The 14,587-nt window shown below is 41.4% G+C and overlaps 1 protein-coding gene across 4 annotated transcripts in view; it reads left to right on the top strand.

The window, feature by feature from the left end:
* The window catches only part of ARID1A (AT-rich interaction domain 1A), a 124,122-nt gene extending 114,177 nt beyond the window's left edge, over window positions 1-9,945 (top strand). For all 4 annotated transcript variants that reach the window (XM_042439305.1, XM_042439304.1, XM_042439303.1 and 1 more), the window contains 5 exons: window positions 68-193; window positions 299-395; window positions 2,161-3,034; window positions 3,446-3,576; window positions 6,889-9,945. In XM_042439305.1, the coding sequence (XP_042295239.1) occupies window positions 68-193; window positions 299-395; window positions 2,161-3,034; window positions 3,446-3,576; window positions 6,889-8,628 (2,968 nt within the window). In that variant the 3' untranslated portion in view covers window positions 8,629-9,945. The remainder of the gene's footprint in view (window positions 1-67; window positions 194-298; window positions 396-2,160; window positions 3,035-3,445; window positions 3,577-6,888) is intronic.
* Window positions 9,946-14,587: the final 4,642 nt, after the last annotated feature.

Below are 14,587 nucleotides of genomic sequence, written 5' to 3'. Positions count from 1 at the left end.
AGGTTTGTAATTTCAGTAAGGGAGGACCAGAATGATTTCTTATACAAGTATGCTCGGCTTCCTCTAGGACTGAAGCAGGATTGGGACCTGAGGCAAATTTAGGAACCGGAACTCCCCAACCCAACATCATGCCTTCCACTCCTGATTCAGGGATGTACTCTCCTAGCCGCTACCCTCAACAGTCACAGCAGCGGTAGGTTCCAGCATGACTCTTCTGTGATAACAACACTGTCTCTTCAGTTAGTAAATTTTGTGGTATTCTGGGAGGGAAATTAATAATATGATCCTTTTCCTGCAGACATGATTCCTATGGCAATCAATTTCCCACTCAAGGTACATCCTCTGGCAGTCCATTTCCAAGCCAGCAAACTACGCTTTATCAGCAACAACAGCAGGTGAGCCTCCCTGGTTTTGAAGTTTGACTGAGGGCTGGTCTACATATTTAAAATACTCCTCATTCCAGGCAAATAAAATGTGATTCAGCCACATGCAATTCATAGGGGGTTGGGCTTTTTGAATCTGCCCCCCTGCCTCCATGGAAAAACTCCATGAGAAAAGGCTTTGTGGTTTTTACCAACATATCTGTTGAAATTCACAGAAATGCACATCTGTTTCAAATGCATTCAAATGGCTGTATATTTTTGGCAGAGGGAGGGTGAATAGATGTGAAAATTTGCACAGTAAAGTGAACACGATTAATTGTTAATGTGAATGTGCAAAAATGTGCACCAAATTGCATAGTACACTTATGTGTAGACTAGCCCAGAGTATGATGGGTGTGACCTGTGAGAAGTCATAGAAAGCAAGGAAGTAACGTGTGGTGACAGTTTGAGTCTGGCTTAGTTTAGCACATAGGTGGGCAGCTACATGAAGTCAAGGGGTGACATGGACCAAGGAAGGCTGCACCCCAACATCAAAAATAAATAAATAAATAATGGCCCCTACTTGCATGGGAGGCTGTGGGAGGCAATTTAATGTGTTTTTGCCTGGCTTGTTCTGATGAGGGAACAAATGTATTAGTGCTAAATAATTCGTACTAGACTTTAACTGCCATGGCTCAATGCTATGGAATTCTGGGTTTTGTAGTTTAGTGAGATGTTTAGCCTTTACTCTGAAAGAGCTCTGATGCCACAATGAAGTATAAATCCTGGGATTCCAGGATTCCATAACATTGAGCCATGAAAGTTAAAATGGTGTCAGACTGGATTATTTCTGCCATGCAGATGCAGGCTTAGTCTAAAGATATTCAGTGTAGGTTACATTCCCCTTATGAACATATAGAGAACTCAGCTTCTCAGTGTCTTAATATATATCTCATTTCCATATCATTTTGTGTGAGGTTCTCTTTCACCTGTGGTAGAATACATGATTTTTTTATTTTTACCTTTAAATACAGAATATAATTGTGTAGCACTTGAATTTGAGTAAATGTACAATTGCAAAACCTGGTCTGTAGCCAATAAATAAATAAATCAGCACTTGACTTTCCACAGAGCTTTGTCTTCAGCATTTATTATAGGAGGACACCTGAAGGTTGAATGGTTAATAGTAATAAAACACATAGTGCAGGCTTACTTTGCAATAGTGCCTTTCTCTCCAGCTGTTGTTTTTGATATAATCAGCACATACTTGTCACAGATACCTTGGCACATATCAATTGTCTGAAGCCTTGCAGCTGTGGTCATGGTTGCCAATTATTAAGGTGAGGAAGGCTTTTGAAAACAAGCTTCATACATTAAACTGCAAAACTTGCATCTAGTTTCCAGTACTAGTTTATATACAGGGAGGATAAGATGAATTTTGTACAGTAAATACCATGGCCCTCTTTAAAGTACATTACAACAAGAGGAGGAAGTGAAACAAGATAGATTTCAATGTGCTTTATTGACAACCCTTTCCATTTTGGACCATTTATATGAAATTTATTTAAAGCATTTCTATCTTGCTCTTAAGGCACAAAAGCATCCAAAATCTCCCAAGTATCAGGCCATCACTATCCACCAGAGGATCCTTTGGAGAAGGATAAGATTAAATGTGTGGGGCTCTTAATTCACTGTTTATGTGCACTTTCTGGCTGTAAACCTTCTCAAAAATAGAGTTGCCTTATTTTATTTTACCTTATCTCATTTTATTTTGTTTTGCTTTTTACTTTCATTTCAGAATTACAAGCGACCAATGGATGGTAATTATGGCCCCCCAGCCAAACGACATGAAACAGAGATGTACAATGTACCATACAGTGCAGGCCAGGGACAAACCCAGCAACAACTGCCTCCAGCACAGACCCAACCAGCTAGCCAGCAGCAAACTGCTCAGCCTTCTCCTCAGCAAGAAATCTATAACCAGTATTCAAATACATACTCTGCCACAGACCGCCGACCTCCTGCTGGGCCACAGAACCAGTTCCCATTCCAGTTTGGCAGAGAGAGAGTCTCTGCTCCCCCAGGTGCCAGCACACAGCAGAACATGCCTCCTCAGATGATGGGTGGCCCCATACAGTCTACTCCAGAGGGCCCACAGCAGGGCACCATGTGGCAAGGGCGTAATGAAATGGGTTACAGCTACCCCAACCGACAGAATACTGGCTCTGCGACGCAAGGGCCTGCGTATCATGCAGTGAATCGAACAGATGAAATGCTACATCCGGATCAGCGGGGTAATCATGAAGGACCATGGCCTTCACATAGCAACCGCCAGCCTCCTTATGGGCCCTCTGCCCCTGTGCCCCCAATGACGAGACCGCCCCAGCCCAACTATCAGACCCCACCGAGCATGCAGAATCACATTCCTCAGGTATCTAGTCCAGCACCTCTTCCCAGGCCGGTGGAAAACCGCACTTCTCCAAGTAAATCTCCGTTCCTGCACTCGGGAATGAAAATGCAGAAGGCAGGGCCTCCTGTTCCTGCCTCACATATAACGCCAGCAGCTGTACAGCCTCCTATGATACGACGGGACATCACATTCCCACCTGGGTCAGTGGAAGCTACGCACCCTGTGCTGAAGCAGCGACGCCGCTTAACTACAAAAGATATTGGTAATTCAGTTTTTATTCCCCTTGTGTTGGTGGAAGGGGTGGTGTCTCCCAACTCACAAATCATCCTGGGATGCATTCTATCCAGGGAAAGGATTCTCAACATCTGCTTAGAAAACAGTGTTTTGCTATGGCAATCTAGTCTCTCTAAATACTGTATGCTTGGTGACCATCTGCAGGTGTGTTTCTCCCCTTCCCCTCCAAATACATTCAGTAGCAATTAATAGAAGCTGTGTATTGGTATGTTGGGGGTTTGTGGGAGAGATCTCGTCAACTGCTAATGCAAAATATAGCTTGTCCACCCAATCCTATGAACTCATTTTTGCCTTTTGTAAAATTTGGAAAGCTGGATTCAGAGCAGTTTTGTTTCATTGTGGGAGCTAATGAGCACCAAATGGGTTTTGTACATTGCAGGAACTCCTGAAGCATGGAGAGTAATGATGTCTCTGAAGTCAGGATTGCTGGCTGAAAGTACGTGGGCCTTAGATACAATAAACATCCTTCTGTATGATGACAACAGCATAATGACCTTCAACCTCAGCCAGGTATGTTGGTATCATCTGGAAACAGGGCTTTGAAATAAGGAAACTGGAGTTGCATGATGCAGACACTTTATTAAAGTAAAATACCTCTCATGTATAGATTGCGGGTATTCTGTGCATTTTGGATTTCAGTACTTTGATAACAATTTAAAGAGACAAAGAAGCTTAACGTCCGAAGGTGGTGGTAAAATTTCCAGTGATTTGGCCTTTGAATTTCTCCACCTGGTTCCTTTGTCCCTGTGTATGAGTAGAAGAAACAAAACAAGTTATGCAAAGTAAATTAATCTGAGAAAATTTGCATTTGTTGATCTTTGGGTTCACGTTTTATCTATATAGAATCTTAAAGTTTGGGTGTAATATTACCCATGGCCTCTGGGATTTGGACTTGCTATTTAGTAATCACACTTCATACGTAAAGCAACTAGACAACTCACACTTGGCTGTCCTATCTGGGAAAACATAAATTCTTTTACCCCTTCAAAGACTTTAACATTTATTATGGTATTAACCCATAAAATCAACTGTCCACATTATCAGAAGCACCTGATGAAGTGGACTCTTGCCCATGAAAGCTTAAGCCATATTACAGTGGTTAATCCTAAAATACTAAATGTCTCTTTACTGGTTTGGATGCTGAAAAACCCATTAGAAGCTGTCTGATTTATGACAGTTCCCCCTAATTCAGTTGTCTTGTAAATTACCTTGGGATATAAGGAGGACTCATGCAAGCAATTACCTTCTTACCATCCTGTTTACCGTATATATTCGACTATAAGTCGACCTCATGTATAAGTCAAGGACAAGTTTTGGGGTCGAAAGTATGGATTTTGATATGACCCGTGGATAAGTTGAGGGTAAAATCTAGGGGCATGTAACAAAGGATCTAAAGGATAATGCAAAATAAAACAATGCCAAAGAACTTACAAAATTCTACATATATACAGCACCTATATTGACCTGTGAATAAGTCTACTCAGGTTTTTTGGGTCAATTTTTTGACTAACATTTCTAGACTTATACATGAGTATATAAATATTTTATTTTATTTTAGATTGGTATTTTGGCAAGCTGATTTCCATAAACTGGGTTGCATCCAAGTTGCACATTTGATTTGACCTTTGTGGACAACTCCTCTCTACCAAAGAAAGTTTAAATGCATTAAATTGGTGCTCTCAAGCAGAAAGTTTATTTTAATATAGCCAGTGAGCTTCAACTTGTAGCCTTGTGGCTTGGCTCAAATGTTACACCAGAAAATGATTGCTATTACAATCCTGGAGTGAAGCTTCTCTCACCCCTTCTCTGAATTGCTAGGATTCCCTCATTCCCTTTATTGTTTGTAGCAAGCCACTGTTTGCCATTATTTTGGGCTGACAAAAGATTAGTTTGCCCATGCTTTGAAAACCATGATCAAAATAACTGGTTTCCAATGCAGTCCCAAACCAGGATTATAAAAAAAGCAAACATTTACTGATTTGCAATACATGTGAAACAGTATTTTGCCAGCTGGGATGTAATGGTAAGATGTGGTTTGGCACAATTTAGGGAGATGAAGAGATAGGGATGTGAAGGCTCAAGGAGGGAGGGAATGGAAATGGTGAGGAAAAGAGTGGGGTGGATCCCCTTTCCCCCCAAAAAAACTCTTTTAGGGGATTTTTTTTTTAGACGGGGAATAGATCATGGAATATAGTCTTACAAAATGAGGAATAAAGTGTGAAAAACAAGTTTATTATTCCCATGTCATTTTAAAAAATCTGGAGCAAGTAGACTTCCATGTAAGAATGTCTACAGCTGTGTGACTCAAAGGGATGGACAGAAGACTGGTGTCAGTGTATGAGCCATAGGCTGGCAATCCACAATGAGTTTCCAGAAAAGGGGTGTGGGTTGTATCCAGTGGGCATGAATACTGGTCTCTGGTGCATGGGGGGGGGGGGATGAGATGCTATTTCCCTAACACTGGTGTACAGGATCATACTATTTTAATTTCTGGCAATGATTTCCTTTTCTTAGTTCTTTTTAAAGGCATGATTGCTTTATGTTGCTTGGCATTACGAGTATCAGAAAAGAAAAACTAATTTTCTATGTTTTACTAATGTCGACCCCCCCCCCTTTCTTTTCCTACTTTCATTTGATTTTCATCAACTGGCAAGACCAAAGAGGTTTTTTCCAGTTCAATACCTTGTAGAAAAAATAAAATGGAAAAAAAAAATTGAAGTTGTAATTATTTTCTGAATAAACTGTACTTTTAACATGCCAAACATAATTTTATGCCAGACAAGTTATGTGTAACATATTTTATGTTCTTAAAGTACCAAAATGACTCGGAGTCATTGAGTCTGTAAAAGACTTATTACCCTTGGGACCTCCCTTTTCATCTCCATGTGGATGTCACCCACCGCCCCCCATTTGACATAGTATATGAATAAAAATACTTTGTTTATTTAGTGTGCGTACTTTCAGTCACACATTCATGTTTATTTATAAAGGAAATTATATCATTATAATTATATAATTATCATTCAAATTAGAATAGTTTTATTTAAATAAATTAAAGTATTTATTAATTCATTCATTTATTGCACTTGTATCCCATCTTTCTCCCAAAATGGGTGTCAAGGCAGCCTTCATATTCCACTGATCTATTACATTTGATACAGCTCCGTTAATGTAAATCTCTGTGTAAGATGATGTAAGATATTCTTGCCCTCCCAAAAACTGTAAATTTAAACACATTGGACACACAACATATTTCTCTTTAAAAAGTACTTTTTGAGAACCAGTATGAAGCTTTGACTGTTTGTTTGTACTGCCCTAATGTTTATCTGACCATCTCAAGCTGCCATTTCCTGAGTCACAGCTTTGATCTGACTGGTAGCAGTTTTCCAGTGCCTCAGGCAGCAAAGAGGTGTTTTGTGGCTCTGCCACCAAGATCCTTTCATCAGAATGCTAGGGACTGAAAGTGGAACCTTTTATATGGAAAGCATGTTTCCTGCTAGACAGTTATGACCACCATTCCCAGTATCTTGAATTCATTTTCTCACTAAGCATTAGTTCAATAAGTGAATTTTCTTACGTATTACCTTTGATATACACAGAAATTTCTTGAAAAGCACTTAATGGTAATCTGGAAAATGAAAAAGGGAATGATAATTTTAGTAAAAAGAAAAAGAAAAATAACCCTATGAGATAGCGTTGGAGGCTCTGGGAATCTAGTAACTGTCAGCTGACTTTTCTTTCACGTCTTTCTTTGGATCTCTCCACATACTTATCTCGATCAGGCTAATCTTTATTTGATCTCATGTTCTTTTGCCTTTGCAGCTTCCAGGGTTGTTGGAGCTACTGGTGGAATATTTCAGACGCTGCCTAATTGAAATCTTTGGAATCCTGAAGGAATATGAGGTGGGAGATCCGGGTCAAAAAACACTATTGGATCCTGATAGGATCAACAAGTCTTCGAGTCCTCCTCCTGAGGAAGGAGAGAAACAAGAGCCACGAAGTACTAACTGTGAGGAAGAAGAAGAACAGGAGGAGGAAGAAGAGGAAGGGGAGGAGGAGGCTGCCTTTGCAAATAAAGCCACAGCACCTCTTGAGAACTCTGAGGAAAAGCTAGTGAGCAAATTTGACAAACTTCCTGTCAAGATAGTGCAGAAGAATGACCCATTTGTGGTAGATTATTCAGGCAAACTTGGCCGGGTTCAGGAGTTTGAGAGTGGGTTGCTGCACTGGCGGATTGGTGGGGGAGACACCACTGAACATATTCAGACCCACTTTGAAAGCAAAATGGAGCTGTCGTTGACTCACAAACGAGCATCCTGCAACTCTGTTTTGTTGCGAAAACGTTCTGTCACTGAGGGTAACCCAGTCGCCCGAGAGGGAGAGTCCCCACCATCTGATGGTCCTCCAGAGAAAAGGATAACAGCCACCATGGATGACATGCTTTCAGCACGGCCGGGCTCCCTGGCAGAGGAAGAGGAGGTGGTAAAACATGTGGAGACAACAAAAGAGGGTGGTAAATTTCCCTTTGGCATTAATCCAGCTCAGAGCCACCGAAACATTAAAATCCTGGAGGATGAACCTCACAGTAAGGATGAGACACCACTCTGCACGCTTCTAGACTGGCAGGACTCATTGTCTAAACGCTGCATCTGTGTGTCGAACATCATCAGGAGTTTATCATTTGTGCCAGGCAATGATTTTGAGATGTCTAAACACCCTGGTTTGCTGCTGATCCTAGGGAAACTGATTCTCCTGCACCATAAGCATCCAGAACGCAAACAGGCACCACTGACATATGAGAAGGAAGAGGAACAGGACCAAGGAGTGAGCTGCAACAAAGTGGAGTGGTGGTGGGACTGCTTGGAGATGCTACGTGAAAACACTTTGGTCACGCTGGCCAACATCTCTGGCCAGCTGGATCTTTCGCCGTACCCAGAGAGCATCTGTTTGCCCATCTTGGATGGACTCCTCCATTGGGCCGTGTGTCCTTCAGCAGAAGCCCAAGATCCTTTCCCAACCCTAGGCCCTAATGCTGTCCTCTCCCCTCAAAGACTGGTTTTGGAAACCCTCAGCAAACTCAGCATCCAGGACAACAATGTGGATTTGATTCTTGCAACGCCACCCTTTAGTCGCTTGGAGAAACTCTACGGCACCATGGTGCGTTTCCTTAGTGACCGAAAGAACCCAGTGTGTCGGGAGATGGCTGTGGTACTACTGGCCAACTTGGCGCAGGGCGACAGCTTGGCAGCTAGAGCCATTGCTGTACAGAAAGGCAGCATTGGCAACTTGTTAGGCTTCTTGGAGGACAGCCTGGCGGCCACTCAGTTCCAACAGAGTCAAGCCAGTTTGATGCACATGCAAAATGCTCCCTTTGAGCCAACCAGTGTGGACATGATGCGTCGGGCAGCCCGGGCGCTGCTTGCCCTGGCCAAAGTGGACGAAAACCACTCTGAGTTCACATTATATGAGTCACGGCTGTTGGACATCTCCGTGTCACCTCTGATGAACTCCTTGGTTTCACAAGTTATTTGTGATGTACTGTTTTTAATTGGCCAGTCATGACAGCCGTGGGATGCCTATACCCCCCGTGTGCGTGTGTGTGAGTGGAGGACTTAGAAACTGATTGTTGCCCTTTATTTATGCAAAACCACCTCAGAATCCACTGTCTGCCCTGCGCTGTCCTGCTTCTACCTTGGGGAAAAGATGTTCCCCCTTCCCTCACCTCTGCCCTTCAGATCTGTCCTAACCCTGTTCAAGGAGACAAAGCTCTGCCTACATTAAAAAAAAAAGACTTTTTTTATTTTAACCAAAGTTGCTGTCGTTTACAGTGAGTTTGGGGAAAACAACTTTGTCCTGTTATCGCATCAACAGGCGCTACTTTCATAACTGTTTTTAATGGTAAACTCTGAAGGACAAAAAAAAAGTGACTGCTGAACTCTTGTGTGGTTTATCGTTGTACATTCACAATCTTGCAGGAACCAAGAAGCTACCAGTTGTTAACAGACCTTGTCCAATGGAGGCCTGTGCAGTAGAGTGTAGAACTTCATGTACTGTACACCTTAAACTGTAAACATACTGTAATAATGTCTCACATTGAAGAAAAAAAAAGCTGGATCAGCAGCAAGCTGTAGTTTTTAAAAATGTTTTTAGTTAATGTTGAGGAGAAAAAAAGGCTTTTCCCCCAAAGTATCATGTGTGAACCTACAACACCCTGACCTCTTTCTCTCTTCCTCCTTGATTGTATGAATAACCCTGAGATCACCTCTTAGAACTGGTTTTAACCTTTAGCTGCAGCCTAACAGCTGCCACGTGTGTATATATATATGACGTTGTACATTGCACATGCCCTCCTTGCAGTTTTGTTCCCCCTCTCCCTGCCACCCCTTTATAGTATGACGAGTTAAACAAGTTGATGACCTGCAAAAGCGAGACACCAATTATTTAATCTCTTGCCAGACATCTCTCTCTCTCTCTCTCTTTCTTTCTCTGTCTCTCTCTCTCTCTCTCACTTTCTTTCTCTCTCTCTCTCTCTTTCTCTCTGGAGGATGCTGTACAGGTCTCTATGTATAAAGTCATTGCTGTCTCAGCAGCCAATCAACTTATAGTTTTATTTTTCCTGGGGTTTTTTGTTTTTTGTTTTTCTTTCTAATCGAGGTGTGAAAAAGTTCTAGGTTCAGTTGAAGTTCCTGATGAAGAAACACAATTGAGATTTTTCAGTGATGAATTCTGCATATTTGTATTTCAGACGATGTAGCTAAAAAAACTTGATGTAAATTCCTCCCTTTTTTCCTTTTTTGGCTTAATGAATATCATTTATTCAGTATGAAATCTTTATACTATATGTTCCACGTGTTAAGAATAAATGTACATTAAATCTTGGTAAGATGTTTGTGAGGGTTTTCATTTTGAATGGCCACATAAGGACATATTTGGACCTCCAGTTACCAAACATAATCTAGAATCCAGTGTCACCACTGCAGCATGATCTGCATTCAAAGATGCACTATTCCAGCACTATGCAGCTTCCATATAGAATAGCAACATTGTGTAACACACATCAATGGCTGGTTGATGTGCCGTGCATAGCTGCAGTGTGCCATGCACAGTTCCAGTCTGTAATACTACTTTATGCATAACTCCACTTCTGCCACTGTCAGCAGAATACATTTCCCACCAACACATGTAGTCTGACTTAAGCATGTGTATGTCTCTAATGGGATGCCAACCATAATGTCTTACTCAGGATTGACTGTAAATTGTACCCTAAGTAAAATTACTCTTGGAATAAAGGAGAAAACACTGATTTTTTCCTAGCAAAGTTTAAAGGAATTTTGTTTTGAATTCAGGGGAGACATATTTCTTAATTTTGGAGCAGTGCTTGTACTTAAGAATTTATGAGCCCATTTTGATATCTACAGATGTTAATAGGGATTGTGTGCGGTGACAGAAAATTCATTATGGCGTGGAGCAATTTATTTGGGGTGTGCTCAGTGGCCTGCCTCAGCTCAAGAGGCTGGACTGTATAGGTTTTTTCAGTCCTGTTATTCTGTAAGATGTCAGTTTCTTTGAATTAGTAAGAAGTGACAATAGCCCACTTTAGTAGAGCTAAGATCTACAGCTACAGTAAATAATGCAACCATTGAAGTCAGGGGAGCTTGCTATCCAGATTTACTAAAATCCATAGATGGCAAAGCCCACAGTTGGGGCGGACTACATGACTTGTCCAACTTAATAATAATCATAATAATCATAATAATAATAATAATAATAATAGGATTTATTTATATGCCGCCCAATCACTGGGAATCCGGGCGGCTTACAACAGAGGGGATAATAGATGGTTCATTTTGCTCAATTTGTTGCTGAAGTCAGAAGTAGCAGAGCTCTGCATTGAGAGCTTGGATGGTAAAAATAGGATAAGATAAATCGGTGTTCTTACAAATCCAGCAACCTAACATTTAAGAGACGGAGGAGGGTTAACAGAGAGATTCAAAAAGAATAGTGCAAGAATGGTGCAAAACTGAATAAGAACACTTGTACTTCAGCACCATTCTTTTTGAATAACCCTGTACATGTATGAAGAAGTGACTTAATGAAGGCTTCTTGGGGATCCTCTGTCACCAACATTAATCTACCAATTTTTAACACACAATATTCACCCAACTGTATGTACTTTTCAGCTTGGAATGTCCTCTGTGTGTATATGTATATGTGTCAAATCTTCACTCCATCCCTATGTCTCTTTTGGCAATCTGGCACTTCAGGTGAATTTAGTGTTCATCTAGATTTGTATATGGCCTTACCACCAAGAAGGTGTGCAAGGCAACTAACAGCAAAATAAAATACAGAGTAATAATTTTCCTCAATTCTGGAACAAAGTCACAGGGAGAAAAGTGCCAAACTGCAGAATTATAGTAGTCACACCTGTCTCATTGAAACCCATGTGAACATTGTGAATAAGGTCAGCGGGAGTAATTAATGTCAATGGGAGCTGAGTGCAGTTAATGTAGTGTGGATCATCCAACTTAGCATATTTTAAGTTGTTAGACTTCCTGAGAGGCTGGTCTCTGAAGAAGGTGCTAGACATTATTTTAAATTGGTTTCCTCAACTCAGATCTCTCCAGATACTCTGGATTACAGCTTCCATTATCCCTCACTACGCTCGCTGCTGCTAATGAGAATCAAAAACCTCTGGAGGGACCCAGGTTGGAGACGCTTTCCCTAAATAAATAAATAAATAGAGTATAGTGTTGCTTTGGAGGCAGTTGATTCTTACCTCAAAAAAATTGGAAATTAAAGCCTTGTATAAAAAAGAAAAGAAAACAAAACTAAAACTAAAAAAACCCTCAATGGAGAATGTAAACCTTGATAAAGCCTTTTTGTGAGAAAAGTGAAGGAAGTTTAATGTGCATAGATCATGTTTGCATCCTTCTTTTCTCAGGAGCAATGGGAATTATTTCAGCCTTCTAGCAATCTTCAGCCTCTTCAGTCTTGTCAGTTACAGACGATTGCTGTAGAACTGGAAGACCCCGCTTAGATCAGACCAAAGACCTGTTGAGGTTAGACCCTGTTTCCCCGCAGTGACCACTCTTAATGCTTGTGAAAAGCCAGCAAGCAAACGGTGGTGATGTACTTTCAAAATGACTCCCAACTGATGGCAAACCTATCCTGGCATTTTCTTGGCAAGATGTATTCAGAGGAGGTTTGCCATTGCTGTCCTCTAAGGCAAAGAGAATGTGACTTGTCCACGATCAACCATTGGATTACCATGTCCAAGTGGGGACTTGGTCTCCTAATTTCATAGAATCATAGAGTTGGAAGAGACAGCAAGGGCCATCCAGTCCAACCCCCTGCCATGCAGGAAATCCAAATCAAAGCATCCCTGACAAATGGCCATCCAGCCTCCGTTTGAAGACCTCCAAGGAGGGAGACTCCACTACGCTCCGAGGGAGTTTGTTCCACTGTCGAACAGCCCTTACTGTCAGGAAGTTCCTCCTAATGTTGAGCTGGAATCTCTTTTCCTGCAGTTTGCATCCATTGCTCCGGGTCTAGTCTCTGGAGCAGCAGAAAACAAGCTTGCTCCCTCCTCAATATGACATCCCTTCAAATATTTAAACAGGGCTAGAATCCTAGTCCACCATTCAAAACCACTAAACTGTACCATCCCTCAAGTAGGAGACATGGGGAACAGCCTTCTTGTGCTGCCATTTTCCAGCGACTTATACAGAGGCCTACTGTCTCTGATTTTGGAATCAGCAGTATTGGCATCATAACTAGTAGCCATCAGTAGACATGTGCTTCCTGAAATTGGTTATTTCTTTTAAATATATTTAAACTGTTGGCAGCAGTCCATAAATTTACTTTCAGTTTGTGTGAAGAAAGAATCCCTCCTGCAATTACATAAGCCATCCAGCAAACCCCTGAATTTGAATCTAGGTCTCCTTTTCATCTTAGCTCAGTGTTGTCCACTTCACCATCCCAGCTCTGATGCATTCCACTTAATTATTTTAAGGTGAACAATTATGAACTATTATCATTTCAATTGCTAATTAATCAAGGTGAGGAAATGTAATGCAGATTACAAGTGGCACTACACCAGTGGCAAACACTTACAATCATAGAATCCTAGAGTTGGAAGAGACCCCAAGGGCCATCCAGACCACCCCCTGGCCATGCAGGAAACCACAATCAAAGCATCCCCAAAAGATGGCCATTCAGCCTCTGTTTAAAGACCTCTAAGGAAGGGGACTCCACTACAGTTCCTGGCTTGCAGGCCTCCAGATGGTCAACATCATTCACTGGTGGCTTGGGATGATGGAAATTGGAACCTAACACACAGAAGACATCAAGTTGGAAAAGGTTCTATGATTCTATTCTATGAAGGTACTGTATTTGTACATAATGTAACTAAAGACAGCAGGACTAGGTCACCTAGTGCCTTCCAGCTGTTCCAGTTCATTTGGTTACAGCTTTCTTACAATATTACACTTATATCCTGTATTTCCTCCATTAAGGTCAAAGTGGAAGATGCTTCCACACTTTAAATGCTTCCACACTTTCTTCACAACAGCTTTGTAAAGTAGGTCAGGCTGAGCAAATGACTTCCTCAAGTTAAGACGACGCAGTGCGGACCTGAATCTCAATTCACACAGTCTAGAACTTTAACCACTGCACCACGCTAATACTGGCTGCAAATGATGCGAGTTGCACTCCAGTACATCTGGAGGGCACTGAAACTGGGAAGATTGGAAAAAGTGAGCAGTGAATGTGATGTTTGTTAGTTCTTTGTGGGTTTTTCGGGCTCTCTGGCCATGTTCTAGAAGAGTTTATTCCTGACGTTTCGCCAGCATCTGTGGCTGGCATCTTCAGAGATGTTTATTAGTTGGCCTTTCAACCTCAAGAGCCATTAAACTTGTATGAATAGGAAGCTCAACTAGGAGTGGTGCTTTTAGATAGGTCATGTTTTGCTCAAGCCAGAACCAACCAAAGAAGAACAAGTTGCTTTTTAAAGTAGAACAGCAAATTGCTCTTGATAGCAAGAATATTGCGTGTATCTGCAATGCCATTTTTCAATTCTTGCAGAGAAGCCTGGAGTGTTCTAGTTTTTCAGAGGCTATCTTTTGTCTAGCAGGAAGCAGAATCCACCTCTGAACACATTTTGTATTTGAAAAGCAAGGTTGGTGATAGGTGACAAGTCGTCTTTCTGACTTCTCATCCACCTTGAGTGAGTTTCCCATTAATGAAGCCAGGAAGCTTATGAGGAAGGAATTATGGAGGTTCTTATGAAGAGATCAAAAAACACGGCTCAGAGGCGAGCATGTTCCCTTTTCAGTGTGAGTACCGAGGCAACTTTCAGATACATTTGTTTACTCTTGTTTTTAAATCTGTCACGTCTCACTTTTGCTTTTTGAAGAATTAAAAGTGGCATTTATAGTACTGTTTCTTAGAATGTTTGTTCCTATGAGGTAAAACTGAGCTGAGAGAGAACTACGTTAAGCCAATATTTTTGTGTGTTTTCAGG

This window comes from Sceloporus undulatus, chromosome 9 (assembly GCF_019175285.1).
Source record: "Sceloporus undulatus isolate JIND9_A2432 ecotype Alabama chromosome 9, SceUnd_v1.1, whole genome shotgun sequence".
NCBI classification, from domain to species: domain Eukaryota; kingdom Metazoa; phylum Chordata; class Lepidosauria; order Squamata; family Phrynosomatidae; genus Sceloporus; species Sceloporus undulatus.
Note: the sequence above shows the minus strand (reverse complement) of the source record. Positions and strands in the feature narration are given on the sequence as shown.